This window comes from Macaca thibetana, chromosome 11, assembly GCF_024542745.1.
Source record: "Macaca thibetana thibetana isolate TM-01 chromosome 11, ASM2454274v1, whole genome shotgun sequence".
Lineage (NCBI taxonomy): Eukaryota > Metazoa > Chordata > Mammalia > Primates > Cercopithecidae > Macaca > Macaca thibetana.
In genome coordinates this window covers 114,306,539-114,334,302 of record NC_065588.1, presented here as the reverse complement: position 1 = coordinate 114,334,302, position 27,764 = coordinate 114,306,539, and the positions used below count along the sequence as shown (strand labels likewise).

The following is a 27,764-nucleotide window of genomic DNA, read 5'->3' as shown; positions in this document are numbered from 1 at the left end:
GCTGGGATTACAGGCTTGAGCCACCGCGCCTGGCCGGCTATTGTATTTTCAGTAGAGATGGGGTTTCTCCATGTTGGCCAGGCGTGTCTTGAACTCCTGACCTCAAGTGATCCACCTGCTTTGATCCCCCAAAAAGCTGGGATTACAGACATGAACCACTGCACCTGGCCTGGAAATAGTAACATTTAAACTGATTGGTAAATAGGGCTGGGCACAGTGGCTCATGCCTGTAATCCCAGCACTTTGAGGGGCTGAGGTGGGGTGATTGCTTGAGCCCAGGAGATCAAAGCTGCAGTAAACCATGATCATGCCACTGAGCTCCATCCTGGGTGACAGACAGAGACCCTGTCTCTGAAAAAATAAAAGGAGAAGAATTCTGCCAGCTCTCTTTTCAGGCAGAACAAGACAGGTTGAGCTGAGCGTGATGCATTCACAGATAGGGAGAAGGCTGGTGTGGCAGGGGCCTTGTGTATAAGAGGGCAGGCTGTGTGAAATACGGGAGTCCAGGCCAGACTGGGGCCAAGTAGGACCTGTGCTATGGGTTGAATTACGTCCCCCAAAAAGATATGTTGAAATCCTAACCTTTGGTATCTACGAATGTGAGCTTATTTGGAAATAGGGTCTTTGCAGATACAATCAAGTTAAGAGGAGATCATTACGGTGAGCACTAGCCCAGGTTGACTGACATCCTTATTTTTTTAATTTTTATATTTCTGAGACAGAGTCTTACACTGTTGCCCAGGCTGGAGTGCAGTGGCGTAATCTTGGTTCACTGCCACCTCCATCCCCTGTGTTCAAGCGATTCTCCTGCCTCAGCCTCCCAAGTAGCTGGGATTACAGGCTCACACCACCATGCGCGGCCAATTTTTGTATTTTTAGTAGAGAAGGGGTTTCACCATGTTGGCCAGTCTGGTCTTGAACTCCTGACCTCAGGTGATCTGCCTGCCTCAGCCTCCCAAAGTGCTGGGATTACAGGCGTGAGCCACTGTGCCTGGCCAGGAGTTGTGATTTTATTCTGTGTGCAGGAGAAACTCCTGGAGCTTCCCGCAGGGGTGTGGCACCATTTCATTAGCACATGGAAAATGTATGTGTTTGGTATCAAGTAGAGCTGATGAAATAAAATAGGGAAGACAATCGGAGGTATACAAAGTCGGTGACCAGAACCAGGGTGGCGACAGTGGCCTTGGTGAAAATGCACAGGTTTGGAAAATATTTTGGAAGGAGACCAGCAGGACTCGCTGGTGGATCGGAAGTGGAAGATAAAGGAAAGAGAGACCTCCAGGACACCTCTTGGGTTTTGGATGATGTCTAAGGTTTCTGCCAGTTCTCAAAGATTAGGGCATCATCCATCAGGGCAGTGTTTCTGTGTCTGGAGATGCCGTAGATAAATTCCTGGGTGATGCCAGGAATGAAGGGGGTGCATAAAAAATGTCACCCATCTTGGCCCCACTGTTTGTTTCCTACTGTGAGCCCATGGCAACTGCTGGCTGGTCTCCCTCGGTCCTCCTGCCCAAAGTAATTAGTCATCCCTTCCTGTCCATCTCATCAATGAATAACTTTATCTTTTTATTTTCTTTCTTTTTGAGACGGAGTCTCGCTCTGTCGCCCAGGCTGGAGTGCAGTGGCCGGATCTCAGCTCACTGCAAGCTCCGCCTCCCGTGTTTACGCCCTTCTCCTGCCTCAGCCTCCCGAGTAGCTGGGACTACAGGCGCCCGCCACGTCGCCCGGCTAGTTTTTTGTATTTTTTAGTAGAGACGGGGTTTCACCGTGTTAGCCAGGATGGTCTTGATCTCCTGACTTCGTGATCCGCCTGTCTCGGCCTCCCAAAGTGCTGGGATTACAGGCTTGAGCCACTGCGCCCGGCCCAATAACTTTATCTTTTATCCACAGTGGAGTAAGGTGACATTGCAACTTTTTGTTTCTTTATCATCACTCTCTTTAGTTTTTTATTTTTTATTTTTTAATTTTTTTTTTTTTTTTTGAGACGGAGTCTGGCTGTGTCACCCAGGCTGGAGTGCAGTGGCCGGATCTCAGCTCACTGTAAGCTCTGCCTCCCGGGTTTACGCCATTCTCCTGCCTCAGCCTCCCGAGTAGCTGGGACTACAGGCGCCCGCCACCTCGCCCGGCTAGTTTTTTGTATTTTTTAGTAGAGACGGGGTTTCACCGTGTTAGCCAGGATGGTCTCGATCTCCTGACCTCGTGATCCGCCCGTCTCGGCCTCCCAAAGTGCTGGGATTACAGGCTTGAGCCACCGCGCCCGGCCTATTTTTTAATTTTTTTGAGACGGGATCTTGCTTTGTTGCCCAGGCTGGAGTGCGGTGGCACTATCTCGGCTCACTGCAAGCTCCACCTCCCAAGTTCATGCCATTCTCCTGCCTCAGTCTCTGGAGTAGCTGGGACTATAGGCGCCCACCACCACGTCTGGCTAATTTTTTGTTTTTTCAGTAGAGACGGAGTTTCACTGTGTTAGCCCGTATGGTCTTGATCTCCTGACCTCGTGATCGGCCCGCCTCAGCCTCCCAAAGTGCTGGGATTACAGGCGTGAGCCACCGCGCCCGGCCACTCTCTTTAGTTTGTGATGACTTGAACGGACACTGATTTGTTAATAATTGGCTAAGTTTATTGGAGGATGGACTAGTTTTGTTATTGCCCTTTAGGGAGATAAAGGCAAGGTCTTGTTACAATGAACGTGAGCTTACATTTTTAAAAATGTCACTGAACTCTTGGCCGGGCGCAGCGGCTCACGCCTGTAATCCCAGCACTTTGGGAGGCTGAGGCGGATGGATCACTTGAGGTCAGGAATTTGAGACCAGCCTGGCCAACATGGTGAAGCTCCATCTCTACTAAAAATACAAAACTTAGTCAGGGGTGGTGATGCGCACCTGTGATCCTAGATATTTGGGAGGCTTAGGCACAAGAATCACTTCAACCGGGGAGGTGGAGGTTGCAGTGAGCTGAGATTGCACCACTGCACTCCAGCCTGGGTGACAGAGCAAGACTCTGTCTCAACAAAAAAAAAAAAAAAAAAAAAGAAAATAAATAAAAACGTCATTGAATTCCCGTGGCACTTTGCGCTCCCTCCAGGCAAGTCCTGTGCGTGTCTTCGTTACTGTGCTGTGATTCATAGCGTGGAAATCTCTTCACTTGGAAATACATGGAGTCCTTGACTAATGTACGGCTTGTTTGTGAAAACCAGACACAGATCCCTTTCGGTTCAAACACACCAGAGCCCTCTGGGCTTGGTCTCCTGGCTCTCATCTTAGGAGGTCCCTGGACAAAACACCAGACCCTCCTCTGCCTCAGGGAACCCTGTGTTGCTCCCCCGACAGTGGCCAGCGGGAAGGGCATGGTATCTCTGATTGGAGTTGGCCGTCATTTTTGCGTAGATTTGGGAAAATAGATTAGGTTTGATTCAGCCTGTCTTTCTGGGATGGCAGTGGTATTGTGGAGTGGTCCAGATACCTAGGTTCAAATCCACGTTCTACTAGTTGTCATCTGTGTGACCTTGGGAAAGTCCCTTGAACTCCAATGTTAGTTTTATTGTCTGTGAAATCGAGGGTAACGGTGGAACGAGTTACAGATTTGTGGTATGCGCTAATGAGACAAACTCATGTAGCCCTCAGCACACTTGAACTGGATCCAGTGGTTAAGCCAGTGAGGGGACTCCCATGGGGCAGTCCATCTCAAGTTCTCAACAATCAACCAGTTTCTATCTGGGTCCTTTTTCTTTTTGTTTTTGAGACAGAGTTTCACCCTGTCGCCCAGGCTGGAGTGCAATGGTATAATCTCAGCTCACTGCAGCCTCCGCCTCCCGGGTTCAAGTGATTCTCCTGCCTCAGCCTCCCGGGTAGCTGAGATCACAGGCATGCGCCACCACGCCCGGCTAATTTTTTGTATCTTTAGTAGAGATGAGGTTTCACCATGTTGGCCAGGCTGGTCTCGAACTCCTGACCTCGTGATCTGCCCGCCTTGGCCTCCCAAATTGCTGGGATTATAGACATGAGCCACCGCACCCGGCCTCATCTGGGTCTTTCGAAAAGGTCTTGCTGTGGGTTGGGGACTCTGTGTGCCCATATCTTTTCACTGATGTGGTTGCTAGCTGGGTCACATTACCTCCTTCTCTCTCTCTCTCTTTTTTTTTTTTTTTTTGAGACAGGATCTCACTCTGTCACCCAGGCTAGAGTGCAGTGGTGTGATTTCGGCTCACAGCAGCCTTGAAATCCTAAGCTCAAGTGATTCTCTTATCTCACCTTCCCGAGTAGCTGGGACTAATGGTGTGTGCCACCACACTCGGCTAACTTTTTAGTTTTTTGTAGAGACAAGGTCTCACTATATTGCCCAGGCTGTTTTTGAACTCCTGGGCTCAAGCAGTCCTCCCTCCTTGGCCTCCCAAAGTGCTGGGCTTACAGATGTGAACCACCTCGCCCAGCCCCCTCCTTCTCTTAAGGAGAACGATTTGGAAACATTCTAATATGGCGTTGGAATCTAGGGGGAACAAGGTATGACAGTTTGTTATCTGCAAGTGGCCTGGGATGTGTGACTGGACAGAGATGCTGTAGAAACATGGAAATGGCAGTAGGGGGTTGCCAGATTTCTCTCTCCTTACCCCCTGGTCCTCTGCTTGTCCATCGGTGGGCATTTGGTGTCTCAGTCTTGTAGGAGGTCAGGTTTTCTGTAGGCCCAGGGCAATTCAACCTCCCTGGAATGGGTACCTGTGGTGTCCATTCATCACTCATCCCACAACAAGAGTGTGCACTGCTCCTTGTTAATTGAAAGGTGAGGTTGAAGGGTCTTGCCATCGGGATTGGAACTCTGCTTCTAAATGTACAGAAATCCCTTGGTCCAGAGCAGTTAAGGGCTGCCAAGGCCGTTTTTCTTTCTTTTCTATTCTTTTCTTTTCTTTCTCTTTTTTTTTTTTTTTTTCAATTTTTAAATTTAGGCTGGGAGCGGTGGCTCATGCCTGTAATCCCAGTGCTTTGGGAGACCAAGGTGGGCCGATCGCCTGAGGTCAGAAGTTTGAGACTGCCTTGGCCAACATAGTGAAACCCCATCTCTGTTAAAAATACAAAAAAATTATCTGAGTGTGGTAACACACACCTGTAATCCCAGCTACTCTGGAGGCTGAGGTGGGAGAATCACTTGAACCCAGGAAGCGGAGTTTGCAGTGAGCTGAGTTTTCGCCACTGCACTCCAGCCTGGGCGACAGAGTGAGACTCCATCTCAAAAAAATACACAAGTAAATTAATTAATTAATTAAACAAATATTTTTGCAGAGACGGGGCCTCATTATGTTGCTCAGGCTGATCCTGAACTACAGGGTTCAAGCGATCCTCCCGTGTCAGCCTCCCACAGTGCTGAGCTTACAGGCATGCGCCACCTCACCCGGCTACACAGCTGTTTATTTCATCAATTGACCCATCCCTGCGACCTCCAGATTGGAGTGGGTATGATATTGGAACAGCCATGTGTTTACCTGCAGACAGGCTGGTCAGATAGGGAAGGTGCACTTTCTTGGTACACTTTTTTTTGAGACACGGTTTCACTTGGTTACCCACACTGGCATGATCTCAGCTCACGGCAACCTCCGCCTCCTGAGTTCAAGCTATTCTCCTGCCTCAGCCTCCCAAGTAGCTGAGATTACAGGCGCCCACTACCATGCCTGAATAATCTTTGTGTTTTTAGTAGAAACAGGGTTTTGTTTTGCCGTATTGCCCGGGGTGGTCTCGAACTCCTGACCTCAAGTGATCCGCCTGCCTCGACCTTCCAAAGTGCTGGGATTACAGGGTGTGAGCCACTGTGCCCGGCTGACTTTGTGCTTTTTTTTTTTTTTTTTTTGAGATGAAGTTTCGTTCTTGTTGCCCAGACCGAAGTGCAACGGCGCAATCTCAGCTCACTGCAACCTCCGCCTCCCGGGTTCAAGCGATTCTCTTGCCTCGCCTCCCAAGTAGCTGGTATTATACACATGTGCCATCACGCCTGGCTAATTATTTGTATTTTTAGTAAAGACAGGGTTTCACCATGTTGGCCAGGCTGGTCTCAAACTCCTGACCTCAGGTGATCCGCCTGCTTCGGCCTCCCAAAGTATTGGGATTATAGGCGTGAGCCATCGTGCCTGGCCAACTTTGTGTTTTTCTTTTTTTAAAAAAGATATTGTCTCTTATTGTATGCATTTGAGGAGCTGAGATATCAAGAGATAGATCAGCCCATGAAAGACCCCAGTTAGATTTCATGGTACACAGTGCCAGGCTCTCCCTGTGTCTGTTTTTCTTAGGCCAAGCAAGTGTTTAGGGAACAATGGAACCAGCTAGCATGTGAGCAATGAGGAAGCTGGTCTGTGTCGACCTCCAAGAGGCTTTGGATTCAGTTGGGTTTGGGGGATGGGGAGCTCCTCTCTAGCCAGTGATGTGGCCTTCACTCCAAACTTCCAAGAAAGGGAATCTCAGGAAAGATGCATGTTTCCTGGCTGATGGGCCTGTCTGATATGGACCCACCAGCAGTGCTTTTGTGTGTTGGTGGTGGTGTCACTATGTCTTCTCACAGTGTAGACTCCTAGGGAAGGGGAATGTTGGGTACACCGAAGAAAACTTGTGTGTGCCTGCTCAGAAGGTGGGGTGATTCTTGCCCAAGGATTGATTAATTTGGGTCTTGCCAAGCTTATCTGTTTTTTTTGTTTGTTTGTTCGAGAGGGAGTCTCACTCTGTTGCCCAGGCTGGAGTGTAGTGGCGCGATCTCAGCCCCCTGGATTCAAGTGATTCTCTTGCTTCAGCCTCCTGAGTAGCTGGGATTACAGGCACATGCCACCACGCTCAGCTAATTTTTGTATTTTTAGTAGAGATAGGGTTTCACCATGTTGGCCAGGCTGGTCTCCAACTCCTGACCTCAAGTGATCCACCCACCTCAGCCTCCCACAGTGCTGGGATTCCAGGCGTGAGCCACCATGCCCGGCCTGCCAAGCTTATCTGTGGCAGAGATTGGTGCTTACAGGAGCCTGCAGATCTCTGGGATGGGCTCTGAGTGGCAGTCACTAGGGAGATCAAGAGGCAGTGGGTTGTTGATTTTGCCTGTAAAGGTGATATCACAGTCTTTAAGTTTTCCCACAGACCTCATCCTATTGGAGAAGTACACATTAACTGATTAGCACTGACTGTGGGGTGCATTATGAAGTCATTTTCTTTTTTTTTTTTTTTTTGAGACGGAGTCTTGCTCTGTGGCCCAGGCTGGGGTGCAGTGGCCGGATGTCAGCTCACTGCAAGCTCCGCCTCCCGGGTTTACGCCATTCTCCTGCCTCAGCCTCCCGAGTAGCTGGGACTACAGGTGCCCGCCACCTCGCCCGGCTAGTTTTTTGTATTTTTTAGTAGAGACGGGGTTTCACTGCGTTAGCCAGGATGGTCTCGATCTCCTGACCTTATGATCCGCCCATCTCGGCCTCCCAAAGTGCTGGGATTACAGGCTTGAGCCACCGCGCCCGGCCTGAAGTCATTTTCAAATAAGATTGCTGGTCTGAAGAGTAAATGGCTGAAGATAAGGTAACTTTTCCTGTTAGCAAGGAACTCAAGATACTGAGATGTAAATGAACCTTTTGCAGCTCTTGACTGGCCAACCTATATTTGTGGTGGGTAAGAAAAGAAGTGAAGGCCGGGCGCGGTGGCTCACGCCTGTAATCCCCGCACTTTGGGAGGCCGAGACGGGTGGATCACGAGGTCAGGAGATCGAGATCATCCTGGCTGACACGGTGAAACCCCGTCTCTACTAAAAATACAAAAAATGAGCCGGGCGTGGTGGCGGCCTCTGTAGTCCCAGCTACTGGGGAGGCTGAGGCAGGAGAATGGCGTGAACCCGGGAGGCGGAGCTTGCAGTGAGCCGAGATCCGGCCACTGCACTCCAGCCTGGGCGACAGAGCGAGACTCCGTCTCAAAAAAAAAAAAAAAAAATAAATAAATAAAAATAAAAAAAAAAAAAAAAAAAAAAAAAAGTGAATTCTGATGTCAAAGAGGACAGCAGAGAACAGGAAGGCAGCAGCCGTAGATTGTTCTAGAACGGGATTCGGCAAAGCTTTTCCTTTCCTTTTTTTCTTGAGATAGGGAGGGTCTCATTGTGTCACCCAGGCTGGAGTGTACTGGTGCAATCACAGCTTACTGCAACCTCCACCTCCTGGGCTGAAGTGAGCCTCCCACTTCAGCCTCCCAAATAGCTGGGACTACCTGCCTGCACCACCACACCTGGCTAATTCTTTGGTGTTTTTTGAGATGGGGTTTTGCCATGTTGTCCAGGCTGGTCTCGAACTCCTGGACTCATGTGATCTTCTGCCTCAGCTTCCCAAAATGCTAGGATTACAGGCGTGAGCCACCGTGCCTGGCCAGCAAAACTTAAAAAAAAATTTTTGGCCGGGTGTGATGGCTCATACTTGTAATCCCAGCACTTTGGGAGGCCAAGGTGAGTGGATCGTTTGAACCCAGGAGTTCAAGACCAGCCTGGGCAACGTGGCAAAATCCTGTCTTTACTAAAAATACAAAAATTAGCTGGGTGTGGTGGAATACGCCTGTAGTCCCAGCTGCTGGCGGGGCCTGAGGCAGAAGGATCACCTGAGCCTTGGGAGGCTGAGGCTGCAGTGAGCCGTGATCAGGTCACTGCTCTCCAGCCTGGGTGACAGAATGAGACCTTATCTCAAAAAATAAAAAATTAAAAAATTAAAAATAAATTTTCTTTTTAATTAATTATTTTATTTTTTATTTTTGTTTATTTAGTTTTTGAGATGGAGTCTACTGCTGTCGCCCAGGCTAGAGTACAGTGGCATGATCTTGGCTCACTGCAACCTCTGCCTCCCAGGTTCAAGTGATTCTCCTGCCTCAGCCTCTGGAGTAACTAGGACTACGGGCATGTGCCACCACACCCAGCAAATTTTTGAATTTTTAGTAGAGATGGGGTTTCACCATGTTGGCCAGGCTAGTCTTGAACTCCTGACCTCAATAAAATAAATATTATTTATTTTGGGTCTTGCCCAAAATTGGGTCTTGCCAAACTTATCTGTTTTTGTTTGTTTGTTTTTGTTTGTTTGAGATGGAGTCTCACTCTCTTGCCCAGGCTGGAGTGCAGTGGCGCGATCTCAGCTCACTGGATTCAAGTGATTCTCTTGCTTCAGCCTCCTGAGTAGCTGGGATTACAGGCATGTGCCACCACGCCCAGCTAATTTTTGAATTTTTAGTAGAGATGGGGTTTCACCATGTTGGCCAGGCTAGTCTTGAACTCCTGACCTCAATAAAATAAATATTATTTATTTTGGGTCTTGCCCAAAATTGGGTCTTGCCAAGCTTATCTGTTTTTGTTTGTTTGTTTTTGTTTGTTTGAGATGGAGTCTCAGTCTCTTGCCCAGGCTGGAGTGCAGTGGCGCGATCTCAGCTCACTGGATTCAAGTGATTCTCTTGCTTCAGCCTCCTGAGAGTAGCTGGGATTACAGGCATGTGCCACCACGCCCAGCTAATTTTTATATTTTTAGTAAAGACTAAATATATAGTCTTTATATATTACAAACTATATACTAAATATATAGTCTTTATATATTATAAAAAATATATATTACATATAAATAATATAATATTTAAATATATTTTATATTAATAAAATAATATAATATGTAGTATATAAGTATATATTTACATATAACTAATATAATATTTTATATGAAATATGTAATTTATATATTTGTATACATAAAATAGTAATTGATAACTTTTTTGCAGTACAGATCTGTTAATGAGAAGAATGGAATTCCTTTTTCGGGGAGGATAGTATTTCACTTAATTGGGATTCACAGGTAGTGTTCTCTCGTCAGATTGATCAAAAGTGCTCATCATTAAAATCCATCATTAGCTCTTGGGTTATACAAAACAGATGGTGGGCTAGCATTTGCCGACCCCTGTGCTAGAATCAATCTACAAGTATATGCTGATAACAATATCAGATAACACTTGCTGAATATTGACCAGGCTAAGTGCCCTGCTTATATTACCTTATTGGATCCTTCAGTAACCCAGTGATATAAGTCATTAGCACTCTTTTCATTTTGTAGGAAGGACAGTGGAGGCTGAGGTGTGAGAATCACTTGAACCTGGGAGGGGGAGGTTGCAAAGAGCCAAGACTGCACCATCGCACTCCAGCCTGGGCGACAAAGCGAGACTCCATTTCAAAAAAACACAAAAGCCTCAAACCCCAGGGGTTTAGAGATGAGCTATTAATTTTGAACACTGAACAATTCGGGAGTCCCCTTTAGGCTTTCTCATTTGCTGGTTTTTCTTTTTAAATTTTGAATTCTTCTACCTGTTTCCTTCTCATTCAGTCCCTGTACACCAGCTCCATTTCTTGCTGAGAACTGTGCTTGGCAAAAATCTCTTCCAGCTGGTGTCTGGGGGTCCACACTGTCCATGCCGGGTGACTGGGACCCCTCTGGGGCTGCAGTGTGAAAGACACAGACTTGTCCGAGCTGAGACAGTACCTGGTGTTGGCTGCCAGTACCCTGGACGTGCCCAGTGCTTGATTGGCGTGCCAGCTGTTGGTGTGCCTGGAGATCTGCTGATCCGCATACCTAACCAACTAGCCAGCAATGGCGAATGGGACATTTGAGCACCTCCCGAACCTTGATCTGAGTTTTCCCCGGGAGGCAACGTGATTCCAACAGATCCCTGAAACTGTTAGGAGCCAGCTGCAACTTCATGAGAACATTGTCCTTTGAAACCCATGATTTCTATAGTTATACAATGGGTTTGGACATAGGCAGAGGAGGTCTATCTGCGAAAGCTGTTTCCTCCCACAAAATAATTTTTTTTTTTTTTTTGAGACGGACTCTTACTCTGTTGCCCAGGATGGAGTGCAGTGGCATGATCTCGGCTCGCCACAACCTCCGCCTCCCGGGTTAAAGCAATTCTCCTTCTCAGTCTCCCGAGTAACTGGGACTACAGGTGCATGCCACCATGCCTGGCTAATTTTTGTGTTTTTAGTAGAGATGGGGTTTCACTGTGTTGGCCAGGCTGGTCTCGAACTCCCAACCTTGTGGTCCGCCCACCTTGGCCTCCCAAAGTGATGGGATTACATGTGTGAGCCACCACGCCCAGCCAATAATTTTTTTTTTTTTTTTTTTTTTGAGACCGAGTTTCACTTTTGTTGCTCAGGCTAGAGTGCAATGGCACAATCTCGGCTCACCACAACCTCTGCCTCCTGGTTTCAAGCAATTCTTCTGCCTCAGCCTTCCGAGTAGCTGAGATTTCAGGCATGCACCACCACGCCTGGCTAATTTTGTATTTTTAGTAGAGATGGGGTTTCACCATGTTGGTCAGTCTGGTCTTGAGAACTCCCAACCTCAGGTGATTTGTGCGCCTCAGCCTCCCAAAGTGCTGGGATTACACGTGTGAGCCACCACGCCCGGCTGCAAATAATTTTTGTTGCTGGCCTATTTCTGTTCAAAAATCTGCAGCCATAGATTTATTCTTTTGGTTAAACATTGTGCTTCCTGGATTTATTTTACTTTTTGTTGTTGTTGTTGAGACGGAGTCTTGCTCTGTCGCCCAGGCTGGAGTGCAGTGGCAGGATCTCAGCTCACTGCAAGCTCCGCCTCCTGGGTTTGCGCCATTCTTCTGCCTCAGCCTCCTGAGCAGCTGGGACTACAGGCACGTGCCACCACACCTGGCTAGTTTTTGTATTTGTAGTAGAGATAAGGTTTCACCGTGTTTGACAGGCTGGTCTCAAACTCGTGACCTAAGGTGACCCACCCACCTCGACCTCCCACAGTGCTGGGATTACAGGCGTGAGACACTGCATCCAGCCCCGTTTCTTTTTTTTTTTTTTTTTTTGAGACGGAGTCTCGCTCTGTCGCCCAGGCTGGAGTGCAGTGGCCGGATCTTGGCTCACTGCAAGCTCTGCCTCCCGGGTTCATGCCATTCTCCTTCCTCAGCCTCCCGAGTAGCTGGGACTACAGGCGCCCACCACCACGCTCAGCTAATTTTTTTGTATTTTTAGTAGAGACGGGGTTTTACCGTGTTAGCCAGGATGGTCTCGATCTCCTGACCTTGTGATCTGTCCGTCTCAGCCTCCCAAAGTGCTGGGATTACAGGCGTGAGACACCGCGCCCGGCCTCCGGCCCCGTTTCTTGCTTTTTAGTGTGATATTGTGCTGGGGGTCCCCAAGGTTTGACGATCTGCTAAGAGGACTCACAGGACTCAGCACGTAGGATGATTTATTCCAGCAAAAGGATACAAAACAAAACCTGCAAAGGGAAGAGGCACATGGGAATAAACCCAGGGTAATCAGGCGCAAGTTTCCAAGTTTTCTCCTAGCGGAGTCACATGGGATACACTGAAATCTTCCAGAAATGAGTTGTGGCTACGCACATCGAATGTCTACTAGGGAAACTCATTGGAGACTCAGTGCTCAAGGTTTTTTGTTGGGGATTCATCATGTGGGCACCTTCTGCCTTGCAGTTACTGAATTCCTGACTCCTAGAAGGAAAACAGGTGTTCAGTTTAAACCACTTTTTTTTTTTTTTTTTTGAGACAGAGTTTTGCTTTTGTTGCCCAGGCTGGAGTGCAATGGTACGATCTCGGCTCACTGCACCCTCCACCTCCTGGGTTCAAGCGATTCTCCTGCCTCAGCCTCCTGAGTAGCTGGGATTACAGGTGTCCACTACCATGCCTGGCTAATTTTTTGCATTTTTAGTAGAAACGGGGTTTCACCATGTTGGCCAGGGTGGTCTCGAACTCCTGACCTCAGGTGATCCACCCACCTGGCCTCCCAAAGTGCTGGGATTCCAGGCATGAGCCACCATACTAGGCCCAGTTTAAACCAGATTGTTTGCATAGTTTAGGCACAGCAAGCCACTCTTCTCAGTTCTTTTTTTTTTTTTTTTTTTTTTGAGACGGAGTCTCGCTCAGTCGCCCAGGCTGGAGTGCAGTGGCGCGATCTCGGCTCACTGCAAGCTCCACCTCCCGGGTTCACGCCATTCTCCCGCCTCAGCCTCCGAGTAGCTGGGACTACAGGCGCCCGCCACCACGCCTGGCTAGTTTTTTGTATTTTTAGTAGAGACGGGGTTTCACCATGTTAGCCAGGATGGTCTCGATCTCCTGACCTCGTGATCCACCCGCCTCGGCCTCCCAAAGTGCTGGGATTACAGGCTTGAGCCACCGCGCCCGGCCCACTCTTCTCAGTTCTAGGAATGATGGGAATTCTCCTGAAATCCAAGTTCCCGGATAGCAGCCAATGGCCGGCCTTGCAAGCAGGCCTTTCTAGGAAAGCCAGAGTCCCAGGACTGCTGTGTTAATTCTTCGCTGCACAGATACACTTTCCATTCTGTAGCGTTTTGTTTTGTTTTGAGACAAGGTCTCACTCTGTCACCCAGGCTGGAGTGCAGGGGCAAGATCATGGCTCACTGCAACCTCAACCTTCCAGGCCAAAGCCAGATTCCCACCTCGGCCTCCTGAGTAGCTGGGACTATAGGCACGTGATACTACACCTGGTTATTTATTTATTTATTTATTTATTATTTTGAGACGAAGTCTCACTCTCTTGCCCAGGCTGGAGTGTAGTTATGCGATCTTGGCTCACTGCAACCTCTGTCTTCCAAGTTCAAGCAATTCTGCCTCAGCCTCCCAAGCAGCTGGGATTACAGGTGTGTGCCACCATGCCCAACTAATTTTGGTATTTTTTGTAGAGACACGGTTTAGTCATGTTGACCAGGCTGGTCTTGAACTCCTGACCTCAAGTGATTTGCCTGCCTCAGCCTCCGAAAGTGCTGGGAATTCAGGAATGAGCCACTGTGCCGGCATTAATTTTTAAATTTTTTGTGGAGATTGGGTCTAGCTATGTTTCCTAGGTTGGTCTGGAACTCCTGGCCTCAAGTGATCCTCCTACCTCAGCCTCCCAAAATGCTAGGATTACAGGCATGAGTTACTGTACCTAGCCATTGCAGTGTTGGGTTTGTTTTTTTTTTTCTTTTTTTTGAGACGGAGTCTTTCTCTGTTGCTTAGGCTAGAGTGCAGTGGCGCAATCTCGGCTCACTGCAACATCCACCTTCCAGGTTCAAGTGATTCTCCTGCCTCAGCCTCCCTAGTAGCTGGGATTACAGGCATGCGCGACCACGCCCAGATGATTTTTGTATTTTTAGTAGAGACAGGGTTTAGTCATGTTGACCAGGCTGGTGTTGAACTCCTGACCTCAAGTGGTCCACCTCCCTCGGCCTCCTAAAGTGCTGGGAATTCAGGCATGAGCCACCATGCCAGCCCTAATTTTTATTTTTTTATAGAAATGGGGTCTTACTATGTTTTCCAGGTTGGTCTGGAAGTCCTGGCCTCAAGTGATCCTCCTACCTCAGCCTCCCAAAGTGCTAGGATTATAGGCATAAGCTACTGTGTCTAGCCCTTACAGTTTTTTTTTTTTTTTTTAAGGAGCAATATATACTTTTGCTGTTCTGTAAAGATTTATGCCCCTAATAAAATCTCACATAGTCACCCAGGATTAAATGAAATAATGTATCAGGACACTTGGCATAGCATTTGTCACATAGTATTAGATACCGTACTCTTCATTGGCTGTTTCCTGTTCGTTTATATATTAGAGTTGGTAAGGCAATCGAATGAACTCTTTTTTTTTTTGAGATGGAATCTCCCTCTGTCGCCTGCCCAGGCCAGAGTGCAATGGCATGATCTCGGCTCACTGCAACCTCTGCCTCTTGGTTTCAAGCGATTCTGCTGCCTCTGCCTCCTGAGTAGCTGGGATTACAGGTGTGCGCCACCACTGCACCCGGCTAATTTTGTTTTAATGTTTTAGTAGAGACGGGGTTTCACCATGTTGGTCAGCCTTGTCTCGAACTCCAGACCTCGTGATCCGCCCGCTTCGGCCTCCCAGAGTGCTGGGATTACAGGCGTGAGCCACCGCGCCCAGTGACAATCAAATGAACTCTTACATAATTAATGCCATCCTATTCCCTCTGTCATTCCCAGGCGGCCCCTATCAGATTGAGGTCCACATCGCAGCCACCGGCACACTCCCCAACGGCACCCTCTACGCAGCCAGGGGCTCCGGGGTGGACTTCAGTTGCAACAGCAGCTCCAGGCCACCACCCTTGGTTGAATGGTGGTTCCAGGCCCTGAATTCCAGCAGTGAGTCCTTCGGCCACAATCTGACAGTCAACTCTTTCTCGCTGTTACTGATGTCGCCACGCCTCCAAGGGAACTACACCTGTTTGGCCTTGAATCTGCTCAGCAAGAGACATCGAAAGGTGACCACCGAGCTCCTGGTCTACTGTGCGTAAGCAGCACTGCTCTGCCCTACTTCTTCCCCTTAACCCTTTATGAACTTACGAACTGCACGTTTGTGCCTCTCTCATTTGTCTTTTTTTTTTTTTTTTTTTTTTGAGATGGAGTTTCGCTCTTGTTGCCTAGGCTGGAGTGCAAAGGTGTGATCTCACCTCACTGCGATCTCCACCTCATGGGTTCAAACAATTCTCCTGCCTCAGCCTCCCGAGGTAGCCGGGATTACAGGCATGCCCCACCACACCCGGCTAATTTTGTGTTTTCAGTAGAGACGGGGTTTCTTCATGTTGATCAGGCAACATTCTTCATGTTGATCTGATCATGTTGATCAGATCACCCAACCTCAGGTGATCTGCCTGCCTTGGCCTCCCAAAGTGCTGGGATTACAGGCGTGAGCCACTGTGCCCGGCCTCCTGTTTGTCCTTAAAGGCATGCCTGCTACATGGTTCTTCTGAACATATATCTGTGGCTCCCCCAATACACACACCCGGGGCTGCTACACTCAGGGAGGGAAAAATCCCTTCTAGAAGCTTGCTGCTATGCAGGGGTGCAGGAGAGTGCTTGGGAGCCATGGAAGGACACTAATGCATTCTTTTTTTTCTTTCCCCTAAATTGAGGTGAAAGTACATAGGATTAACCATTTAACAACATACAATTGAATGGGTGCAATGGCTCACGCCTGTAATCCCAGCTACTTAGGAGGCTGAGGCAGGTGAATCACTTGAACTTGGGACACAGAAGTTGCAGTGAGCCGAGATTGTGCCACTGCACTTCAGCCTGGGCAACAGGGTGAGACTCTGTCTCAAAAAAAAGTAAAAAGAAAAATGTATAATTCAGTGGCATTCAGTGCTTTTATGCAACCATCACCTGTGTCAGGTTCCAAAACATTTTCTTCTTTTTTTTTTTTTTTGAGACCGAGTCTCGTTCTGTCGCCCAGGCTGGAGTGCAGTGGCGCGATCTCTGCTCACTGCAGCCTGCACCTTCCGGATTCAAGCCATTCAGTTCTCCCACCTCAGCCTCCAGAGCAGCTGGGACCACAGGCATGTGCTACCATACCCGACTAATTTTTGTATTTTTGGTAGAGACAGGGTCTCCCCATGTTGCCCAGGCTAATCTCAAACTCCTGAGCTCAAGTGATCTGCTCACCTCAGCCTCCTAAAGTATTGGGATTACTGGCGTGAGCCACCACAGCTGGCCCTCCAAAGCATTTTTGTCATCCCAAATGGAAATCCTGTACCCAATAAGCAATCACCCTCATTCCCTCTTTTCCCCAGACCTGGACAACCCCCAATCTGCATTCTGTCCCTGTGGGTTGGCCTGTTCTGGACACTTCATATGAATGGATCATGCAATGTGGGGCTTTTTGTGTCTGACTTCTTTCACCTGTCGTCATGTTTTTGAGGTTCATCTATGTTGAGGCATGTATCAGTAATGCATTCCTTTTAATGGCTGAATAATAGTCCATTCCTTGCATGGATGGACCACAATTTATGTGTTCATCTATCCATCTATATACATTCTTTTTGTGGACCCAGTGTGACTGTCACAGGCACCAGGCCCTCTAGCACTGTTGTGAACAAGTGGTCCATGAACCTTTATCTCAGGGGTGGAAACACCAACCAAACACTCCCATACACAAATATCTTGGACAAAAACCACTGTAGAAATGCAGAGTGGAGCTGGGCGTGGTAGTCATGTCTGTAATCTCAGCACTTTGGGAGGCTGAGGCAGGTGGATCATCTGAGGCCAGCCAGGAGTTCAGACCATCCTGGCCAACATGGCAAAACCCTGTCTGTATTAAAAAAAAAATAGATTAAAAAATAAATAAGAAATGCAAAGGCGAGGCTGGGCGCGGTGGCTCACACCTGTAATCCCAACACTTTGGAAGGCTGAGGCAGGTGGATCACCTGAAGTCAGGAGTTCAAGAACAGCCTGACCAACATGGCAAAACCCTGTCTCTACTAAAAATACAAATATTAGCGGGGCACAGTGGCGCATGCCTGTAATCCCAGCTACTTGGGAGGCTGAGGCAGGAGAATTGCTTGAACCTGGGAGGCAGAGGTTGCAGTGAGCCGAGATCATGCCACTGCACTCCAGCCTGGGTGACAAGAGTGAAACTCTGTCTCAAAAAAAAAAAAAAAAAAAAAAAAAGAAAGAAAGAAATACAAAGGCGAATGAGACCCAGGTCCTCAGAGATTTAACACCCAACAGAGGAAACCTGAGTGTTGTCAGGCATGAATTTGTGCTAGGAGCTATTGGACACTGACACTAACGGGGGTTGATATCTCTCTGAGACCCTGGTTCTGCCATCCTTAGAGTCAGCCAAGTGGCTGATCCTAGAGTCTGTGATTCAGCCCATGCTCTCCTCTGGTGTTTTGCAGACCCCCCCCCATCAGCTCCCCAGTGCTGGGCACAGATGGCATCAGGATCGTTCATGCTGCAGCTCACCTGTCGCTGGGATGGGGGATACCCTGACCCTGACTTCCTGTGGATAGAAGAGCCAGGAGGTGTAATCGTGGGCAAGTCAAAGCTGGGGGTGGAAATGCTGAGCGAGTCCCAGCTGTCGGATGGCAAGAAGTTCAAGTGTGTTACAAGCCACATAGTCGGGCCAGAGTCGGGCGCCAGCTGCGTGGTGCAGATCAGTGAGTCTGTTTTGCTTTGTCTTGGGGTTGGGAGTTCACCTGCCTTCCTTTCTCCTGGGAGAAGCATTTGAGAGTTCTTCTGAGGAAGAAATCCCAGGATGTCAGAGTGGACTGAATTCCTTCCCTTTCTTCCTTTCTTTTTCTTTGTGTTTCATTCCTTTCAAACTTTAGAGATGCTTCGCTCAAGCTTCTTCGTTCTAGTCCAAGCTATTTTCCGCTTGACAAATACTAATTGGGCACGTGCTATGTGCCAGGTACAGTTTCTACGTGCTGAGGGTGGAGCAGTGAACAAGACAGATGAGGTTCATCATCTTTTGTGTCTGTCCATTTACTGTTGCTGTAAAGGAATACCTGAGGCTGGGTAGTTTATAAAGAAAATTGTTTGTTTGTTTGTTTGTTTTTGTTTTTTTGAGACAGAGTCTTGCTCTGTTGCCCAGACTGGAGTGCGGTGGCACAATCTTGACTCACTGCAACCTCCATCTCCCAGGTTCAAGTGATTCTCCTGCCTCAGCCACCTGAGTAGCTGGGACTAAAGGCATGCACCACCATGCCTGGCTAATTTTTGTATTTTTAGTAGAAATGGGGTTTCATCATGTTGGCCAGGCTAGTCTCGAACTCCTGACCTCAAGTGATCCACCTGCCTCAGCCTCCTAAAGTGCTGGGATTGCAGGTGTGAGCCACTGGGCCTCGCCGAAAATTAGTTCATTTGCTCATAGTTTCATAGGCTGTGCAAGAAACATGGCACCAGCATCTGCTTGGCTTCTGGTGAGAGCATCAGGCCGCTACTGCTCATGACAGAAGGAAAAGGGGAGCCAGCTTGTGCAGAGATCCATAGTGAGAGAGGAACCAAGAGAGAAGGGAGGTGCCAGGCTCTTTTTAACAACCAGTGCTTGCTGGGCGCAGTAGCTCACACCTGTAATCTTAGCACTTTGGGAGGCCAAGGCTGGTAGATCACTTGAGGTCAGGAGTCTGAGACCAGCCTGGCCACATCATGAAACCCCATCTCTACTAAAAATACAAAAATTAATCAGGCGTGGTGGTGCGTGCCTGTAGTCCCAGCTACTCGGGAGGCTGAGGCAGGAGAATTGCTTGAAACCAGGAAGCGGAGGTTACAGTGAACAAGATTGTGCCACTGCACTCCAGCCTGGGTGACAGAGTGAGATGCCATCTCAAAAAAAAAAAAAAAAAAAAAACCAGCACTAATATTAGATTGGTTCAAAAGTAACTGTGGTTTTGCCATTGAAAGTAATGACAGGCTGGGCATGGTGGCTCATGCCTGTAATCCCAGCACCTTGCGAGGCCGAAGCGGGCGGATCATGAGGTCAGGAGATCGAGACTATCCTGTCCAACACAGTGAAACCCTGTCTCTACTAAAAATACAAAAAAAAAAAAAAATAGGCGTGGTGGCAGGTGCCTGTAGTCCCAGCTACTCAGGAGGCTGAGGCAGGAGAATGGCATGAACCCAGGAGGCAGAGCTTTCAGTGAGCCAAGATCACGCCACTGCACCCCAGCCTGGGCGACAGAGCAAGACTCCATCTCAAAAAAATAAAAGAAAAATAAAAGGAAATAATGACAAAAATTGTAATTACTTTTGTACCAAGCTAATAGAATGAGAATTCACTTATCCAAATACCTTCCATTAGGCCTTACCTCCAACATTGAGGATCAAATTTAAACATGAGATTTGGAGGGGACAAACATTCAAACTATAGCATCTAGTTATGTAACAAATTACTCTCAAACATAGTGGCTTAAAACAAGAATAACCATATATTATCTGATGATTTCTGTGGGTCAGGAATTCAGACAGGGGACAGTGGGCATTGGGGATGGTTTGTTTTGGCTCTGTATGTCTGGGGTGTCAGCCGGAAGATTTGAAGGTTGGGGGGCTGAAATCACTTTTGAAGTCCTCACTCCCATCCCTGGCAACTATTTCTTCTCCATGTGGGATTCTCCATAAGGCTCCTTGAATTTCCTGCCAACATGGCGGCTGGCTTCCCCCAGAGCAAATGATCCAAGACGGAGTAAGTCAAGCCGATGCTATCCTTTCTATGACCTAGCCTCAGGAGTTACATGGGATCCCTTCTGCACACTCTGTGTATTAGAAATGAGTCCAGCCCACATTCAAGAGAACTGGGGAGAATTAGTCACCACTTTTTGAAGGGAGGAGTGTCAGAGAATGTCTGTACATATTTTTAAAACCATAACCATTCCTCTTTCACAGAGCTTATATCCTGGGTGGCATGGAGGTAGAAGGAAGACAGAAGGTACAAAAACAAGTAAGATAGGTCCAGATATGATAATAATTATGAGGATAATAAAATGGTATGTATAAAAGAGAGATCTTTATAAGAAGAGGGACACTTTTCCTAGGGTGGCAGGGAGGTCTCCTTGAGGTGGTAATCTATCCTTTGAGAAGGAGCTGGCTAGGTGAAGACCGTGGTCTGAATGTTCCTGGCAGAGGCAATAGCAAACGCAGAGGCCCTGAGGTGGAAACAAATTTGGCATTTGAGGACCCGAGAGAAGACCTGTGTGACCGGGGCGTTGTGTGTAAAATACTGATAAAGCTGGATGGAGGTTGGGGGTTCAGTTGTGTCCCCCGAATAGGTATGTTCAAGTCCAAATCCTAATACCTGTGGATATGACTTTATTCGGAAAGAGTCTTTGCAGATGGAATCAAGTTAAGATAAGGTCATACTGGATTAGAGCGGGCTGTAATTCAATGACTGGTGTATTTCTTTGTAAGAAGAGAGAAGGCCCAGCGTGGTGGCTCACGCCTGTAATCCCAGCACTTTGGGAGTCAGAGGTGGGAGGATAGCTTGAGGCTACAAATTTGAGACCAGCCTGGGTAACACAGACCTTGTTTCTACAAAAAATAAAAAATAAATAAGGTAGCTGGGCATGGTGGTATGCACCTATAATCCCAGCTACTGGGGCGGCCGATCTAGGAGGTTGAGGCTACAGTGAGCCAATATTGTGCCACTGCACTCCAGGCCTGGGTGACAGAGTGAAACTCTGTCTCAAAAAAAAGTGGGGGGATGGGCGAAGTTAAGGGAGATGAGAAGTGCCAGGATCAGTCAGGCATGGTGGCTCATGCCTATAATCCCAGCACTTTGGGAGGCCGAGGACAGGCAGATTGCTTGGGCCTAGGAGTTTGAGACCAGCCTGGGCAACACAGCGAAACCTCATGATATGGTTTGGCTTTGTGTCCCCACCCAAATCTCATGTTGAATTGTAACTCCCAATATTGGCGGAGGGACCTGGTGGGAGGTAATTGGATGATGGGAGTGCATTTCACACAAACACTAACACTAACGACAGGTGATGAGCAGGAAAAAAAAAAGGGTCCATGCATAATTTTCATGATATCTACCACCACAGAGAAGCAAACATGTCCTCACATTCAAAGCCATCCTGGGCTGAATTTGGCCCACAGGCTGCAGGTCACACAAGCTTGCTCTAGAGCGTCCAGAAGGAACCAGCTCTGCCAACACCTTGATGTTAACCTTGATGTAAGATCATTCCAGACTCCTGACCTCCAGAACTGTAAGAGAATAAATGTGCTTCAAGCTACTAAGTCTGTCACAATCTGTTACATCAGCAATTGGAAACAAATACAGCTGCCCTCTTGTCCCCTTGAAATCCTTGTTAGATATGTGTCCATTTTTTATATGATCAGTACAGTTTTTGTATGTAGTAGTATATAGCATAGAAGGAAAGCTTGTGGATACAGGAACCAGTTTATCCTGGTTTGCCCAGAACTCTCCTGGTTTTAGGACTGAAAACTCCACATCCTGGGAAAACTCCACGTCCTGGGCAGACTGGGACAGTTGATCACTCTGTATCATAGCTGCATTTCCTATTTAGTTCTGTAGCATTGAGCAAATTACTTAACTTTCTCTGTGCCTCAGTTTCCTTATCTGCAAAATGGGCATAATAACAGGGTTGCTGTGAGAGTGAATTGGGTTAATATGTGTAACAGTGCCTTGCCCACAGTAAATGCTTAGTTAATGTTAGGCTTATTATTATGTAAGACCAGGTGTGGTACAGAAATTTCTGGAGTTGGCCAGGTGCGGTGGCTTATGCCTGTAATCCCAGCACTTTGGGAGGCCAAGGTGGACAGATCATTTGAGGTCAGGAGTTCGAGACCAGCCTGACCAACATGGTGAAACCCTGTTTCTCCTAAAAGTACAAAAATTAGCTGGGCGTGGTGGTGGGCACCTGTAATCCCAGCTACTTGGGAGGCTGAGGCATGAGAATTGCTTGAATCTGGGAGGCGGAGGTTGCAGTGAGCCAAGATCATGCCACTGCACTCCAGCCTGGGCAACAGAGCAAGACCTTGTCTCAGAAAAAAAAAGAAAAAAGAAAAAATTTCTGGAGTTGCTTCATTAGGAAGGAAAGGTAGTGTTCCTCCCTTATCCATAAGGGATATGTTCCAAGATCCCCAGTGGATGCCTGAAACCATGGGTAGCACTGAACCCTATATGTACTATGCTTTTTCCTATACATAAATACTTATGATAAGGTTAATTTATACATTAGGCACAATAAGAGATTAACAATAGTAACTAATAATAAATAGACATGTATAACAATATACGGTAATAAAAATTATGCGAATGTGATCTTTCTCTCAAAATATCTACTCAGCCTTCTTCTTGTGATGAAGAAAGGCTCATTCAGGATGGTGCAAGATTTCATCACACGACTCATAACAGTGTGCAGTTTAAAACTTAGGAAATTGTGAATATTAAAAGTACTGCAAGAAAAGAAAAGATAAAAAGTTTATGAATTGGCCGGGCATGATGGCTCACACCTGTAATCCCAACACTTTGGGAGGCTGAGGCAGGTGTTTGAAATTAGCCTGGCCAATATGGTGAAACCCCATCTCTACTAAAAATACAAAAATTAGCCGGGCGTGGTAGCTCACGCCTGTAATCCCAGCTACTCGGGAGGCTGAGGCAGGAGAATCTCTTGAACTCAGGAGGCAGAGATTGCAGTGAGCCAAGATTGCGCCACCGCACTCCAGCCTGGGTGACAAAGTGAGACTCCATCTCAAAAAAAAAAAAAAAAAAAAAAAAGTTTATTTCTGGAATTTTCCATTTCATATTTTTGCACTGTGGTTGACCATGGTAACTGAAACCTCAGAAAGTAAAATCACGGATAAAGGGGACTGGGGCCGGATGCGGTGGCTCACGCCTATAATCCCAGCACTTTGGGAGAGGCTGAGATGGGCAGATCACCTGAGCTTGAGAGTTTGAGACCAGCCTGGGCAACATGGTGAAACCCTGTCTCTACTGAAAATACAAAAATTAGCCACGTGTGGTGGCACACGCCTGTAATCCCAGCTTGGGAGGCTGAGGCAGGAGAATTGCTTGAACCCGAGAGGGAGGCAGAGGTTTCAGTGAGCTAAGATTGTGCCACTGCCCTCCAGCCTGGGCAACAGAGCAAAAACTCCATCTCAAAAAAAAAAAAAAAAGACTACTGTATTTTTCTTGCAGATCTCAGTTCATGACTTGAATCTCTAACATTTGTCTTTCTTTACCTTCTGATCACCAGGGGGTCCCTCCCTTCTCTCTGAGCCCATGAAGACTTGCTTCGTTGGAGGCAATGTGACACTTACCTGTCAGGTGTCTGGGGCCTACCCCCCTGCCAAGATCCTGTGGCTGAGGAACCTTACCCAGCCTGAGGTGGTCATCCAGCCCAGCAGCCGCCATCTCATTACCCAGGACGGCCAGGACTCCACCCTCACCATCCACAACTGCTCCCAGGACCTGGATGAGGGCTACTACATCTGCCGGGCTGACAGTCCTGTAGGGGTGAGGGAGGTGGAAATCTGGCTGAGTGTGAAAGGTGAGTGGTGGAACTGAGCCTGAAGGAGGAGGGTTCAGAGCTTCAGAGCACCTAGCACCAGCATGGGGACAGCCTGGTGCCTCCCTGCACGTGGGTCACTGCCAACTGGGAGAAGGCATATCCGCTTGCTTATGACTTGACAAGGTGGCTGGAATACATTATTATCCAACCCCAAACTCACTAATATTTACATAGGTAGCAAAAATTACATACTATCTATACACACCAAAGAATAGATATCTAGTGTGTATCAGTTGTGAAGCATAACAGCAAAAGGAACACCTAAGAAACTGTCATCCCATTTAGGATATAGTACCAACATGCATTAGGTTACTGGTATGTCTCAGGGCCAGATTTGGAAACAACAATAGGACTGGGCGCGGTGGCTCACGCCTGTAATCCCAGCACTTTGGGAGGCCGAGGCGGGTGGATCAGTTGAGGCCAGGAGTTCGAGACCAGCCTGGCCAATATGGTGAAACCCCATTGCTAGTAAAAAAACAAAATTACTTGGGAGGCTGAGATAGGCAGATCACCTGAGGTTGGGAGTTGGAGACCATTAACTGGGCATGGTGGCAGGTGCCTATAATCCCAGTTACTCGGAAGGCTGAGGCAGAATCACTGGACTCTGGGAGGTGAAGGCTGCAGTGAGCCAAGATTGTGCCACTGCACTCCAGCTTGGGCGGCAGAGCAAGACTCCATCTCGAAAAGAAGAAAATAACAATAGAACTTTAAAAACAGGATGCCTGGTTAAATTTGAGTTTAGAAAAATAATTTTTTTTTTTTTTTTTAGTATAAGTGTGTTCCAGATATTTCATGGGACATACTTACACTGAAAAACTATTCATTGTTTATCTGAAATCCAAATTTCACTGGGCATACTGAATTTTACCTGGGAACCCTCCCTGTAGGCCTAGTCTCATCCTGGGCCCCTCTTGAAAGGTAACCACGGTCCTGAATTCTAATTTTTACTATAGATGTCTATTTTTATTTTATTTTTTATAGAGATGGGGTCTCTCCATGTTGACCAGGTTGGCCTTGAACTCCTGGGCTCAAGTGATCCTCCCATCTCAGCCTCCCAAAGTGTTGAGATTACAGGCATGAGCCACCACACCTGGCCTCTTTCTTTCTTCCCTTCCCTTCTCCCTTTCCCCTTTTCATCTCCCTTTTCCCTTTCCTGCCTTCCTTCTTTTCTTTCCTTGCCCTTCCCTTCCCACACCTTCCCTCCCCTTTCTTTCTTTTTCTGAGACGGAATTTCACTCTTGTTGCCCAGGCTGGAGTGCAATGGCGCAATCTTGGCTCACCACAACCCCCACCTACCGGGTTTATGCGATTCTCATGCCTCAGCCTCCCGAGGAGCTGGGATTACAGGCATGCACCACCACACTTGGCTAATTTTGTATTTTTAGTAGAGATGGGGTTTTACCATGTTGGTCAGGCTGGTCTCAAACTCCTGACTTCAGGTGATCCGCCCTTCTCAGCCTCCCAAAGTGCTGGGGTTACAGGCGTGAGCCACCATGCCCAGGCTCTAGTACCAATTCTTAAATAGTGCTTCCTTTGCTCAATACCCTGTCATATATCAAGTATATTTACGTGTGGACCTGTTCCTGGATTCTCTGTTCTGTTCCATTGATCACTCTGTTTATCATGGCATTGACAACTCTCACACTCTTACTTACCATGGCCTTATAAATAGTCTCAATGTTTGGTAGACAGAGAGATTTTAACTTTCCATTGTTTTTTCACATTCCTTGCTCCATCTCATCCCCACAAACTCTCTGAGGTTGGGTGATAAAATATTTATCTGGCATTACAGACAGGTCATAAGCCGTACCCAAGGTCAGCAATCAAGATAAGACAAGAACTGGATCCACGCAGAGAAAGGAAGGTGGTGTTCTGATTGCACACATATCTGATGGAAGAATCAACGGTGTGATTTGTCTTTACAGAACCTGTAAATATCGGGGGGATTGTGGGAACCATTGTGAGTCTCCTTCTGCTGGGACTGGCCATTATCTCAGGGCTTCTGTTGTATTACAGCCCTGTGTTCTGCTGGAAAGGTAAGAGCTCCCTGGGTCCCTTAGCTTCTCTTCCAGGCTTTTGAAAAGGTGCGGGTTGGGGAAGGATGGCCCCTGTCATGCGCCCACCTGAAGTTCTGTTCTCTGGGCTTCTTCGTTGGGTCAAGATGTACAGTAATAAGTCATCTAGGTACCATCCCGGGACACCCTGTCACCTGTCACATTGAGTCAGTTTTCTTATTTGTTCCTCTAGTAAATGTTAGCCTGAATAAGAACCTGTGAGGTTGAAGTGGATGTTACTGGATATTAATGGTTTTTCCTTTCTCTCTTCAGTAGGAAACACTTTCAGGTGAGTGTTCCCTAGACTCAAACCCATTCCCACCATCTGTCTTCACTTCTGTTTTGTTCCCTTCCTTTCATAAGAACAATAATAGCAACTACCACTGAGGACCTACAATGTACTAGACACTGGTGTAGGGGTTTTATCAGGTATTCTTATAAACCCTTTCATCATCTCCTCACGGTGGTGGTGACGTCTCCATTTTCCAGATAAGGGCATGGAGGCTCAATGAAGTAATTTCTGCAAGCTCATTCTGGAAGAAAGCAGCAGTGCCTTCTTTCAGGTCCAGGTCTAATCAATTCCAAAGTCTGTGTTCTTTTACAACGCCAAACCTCAGGGCTGGACACATTGCAGGTCTGTCATTGAGACAGAAAGACAATGTGTACATTTTGAGCCAGTCATTCATGCATTTGTTTTATTTAATTTTCTAAAATGAGCTAAAAGAAAGAATCAATCATGGTCTTAGAGTTTTTTGTTTTGTTTTGTTTGTTTTTTGTTTTTTGAGACAGAATCTCGCTCTCTTGCTCAGGCTGGAGTGCGATGGCGCGATGTCGGCTCACCACAGTCCCTGCCTCCTGGGTTGAGGCCATTCTCCTGCCTCAGCCTTCCGAGTAGCTGGAATTACAGGTGCGCACCACCACGCCTGGCTAATTTTTGTATTTTTAGTAGAGACAGGGTTTCACCATGTTGGCCAGGCTAGTCTTGAACTCCTGGCCTCAAGTGATCTGCCCACCTCGGTCTCCCAAAGTGCTGGGATTACAGGCATGAGCCACTGCACCCAGCCAGTTTTACAGTGTTTTGGAAGACTACTATGAGCATGCCTAGAAACCCCTCCCAAAAGGAAACCCCAGTAGGGGCAAAGGAACCAAATAGAACTTGTATATTACATTTCCTAAGGAGATTCTGGGTGGGAGCAGAGTACTCTTCTCTATGATCCTATGGAAAAACAGTTCTTTACCTATTCATAACAACAGGATGTTATTGTTCTGGGACCATCTTTCGTAGCAAAACATTACCTTTACTGCCCTGTATTGGAGGGCCATTCTCTCAGTAAGTCTGTCATTCCCTGGGCTTGTTTCTCACCGGAGGCATCAGTGTGGTATAGGAGGAAAAGGCATTGAGACCATTGGACCTGGGTTCAAATGACAGCTGTGCCATTCCCAAGCCCTGTACCGATAGAAAATCCCTGACCCTCTCTGAGCCTTCGTCTCCTGATCTGTTTCACCAAGGGGTTTGTGAAGATTAAATGAGAATGTAACACAGCTCCTCGGGCAGGTGACTGACCTGTGACTTTCATTCTTTCTTCCTTAAGAAATGCATAGGCCGGGCGCGGTGGCTCAAGCCTGTAATCCCAGCACTTTGGGAGGCCGAGACGGGCGGATCACGAGGTCAGGAGATCGAGACCATCCTGGCTAACACAGTGAAACCCCGTCCCTACTAAAAAATACAAAAAACTAGCCGGGCGAGGTGGCGGGCGCCTGTAGTCCCAGCTACTCGGGAAGGCTGAGGCAGGAGAATGGCGTGAACCCGGGAGACGGAGCTTGCAGTGAGCCGAGATCCGGCCACTGCACTCCAGCCTGGGCGACAGAGCGAGACTCCGTCTCCAGAAAAAAAAAAAAAA

The 27,764-nt window shown here is 47.6% G+C and overlaps 2 protein-coding genes across 2 annotated transcripts in view; one reads left to right on the top strand and one right to left on the bottom strand.

Annotated features, from left to right (window-relative positions):
* SUDS3 (SDS3 homolog, SIN3A corepressor complex component) overlaps positions 1-27,764 on the bottom strand; it is a 1,028,644-nt gene that overhangs the window by 335,729 nt on the left and 665,151 nt on the right. The gene's annotated exons all lie outside the window — the stretch shown is intronic.
* Positions 1-27,764, top strand: part of VSIG10 (V-set and immunoglobulin domain containing 10) — a 47,429-nt gene that overhangs the window by 13,198 nt on the left and 6,467 nt on the right. The window contains exons 3-7 of the mRNA XM_050748018.1: positions 14,982-15,284; positions 17,675-17,935; positions 23,495-23,788; positions 25,735-25,845; positions 26,137-26,152. Of these exons, the coding sequence (XP_050603975.1) occupies positions 14,982-15,284; positions 17,675-17,935; positions 23,495-23,788; positions 25,735-25,845; positions 26,137-26,152 (985 nt within the window). The remainder of the gene's footprint in view (positions 1-14,981; positions 15,285-17,674; positions 17,936-23,494; positions 23,789-25,734; positions 25,846-26,136; positions 26,153-27,764) is intronic.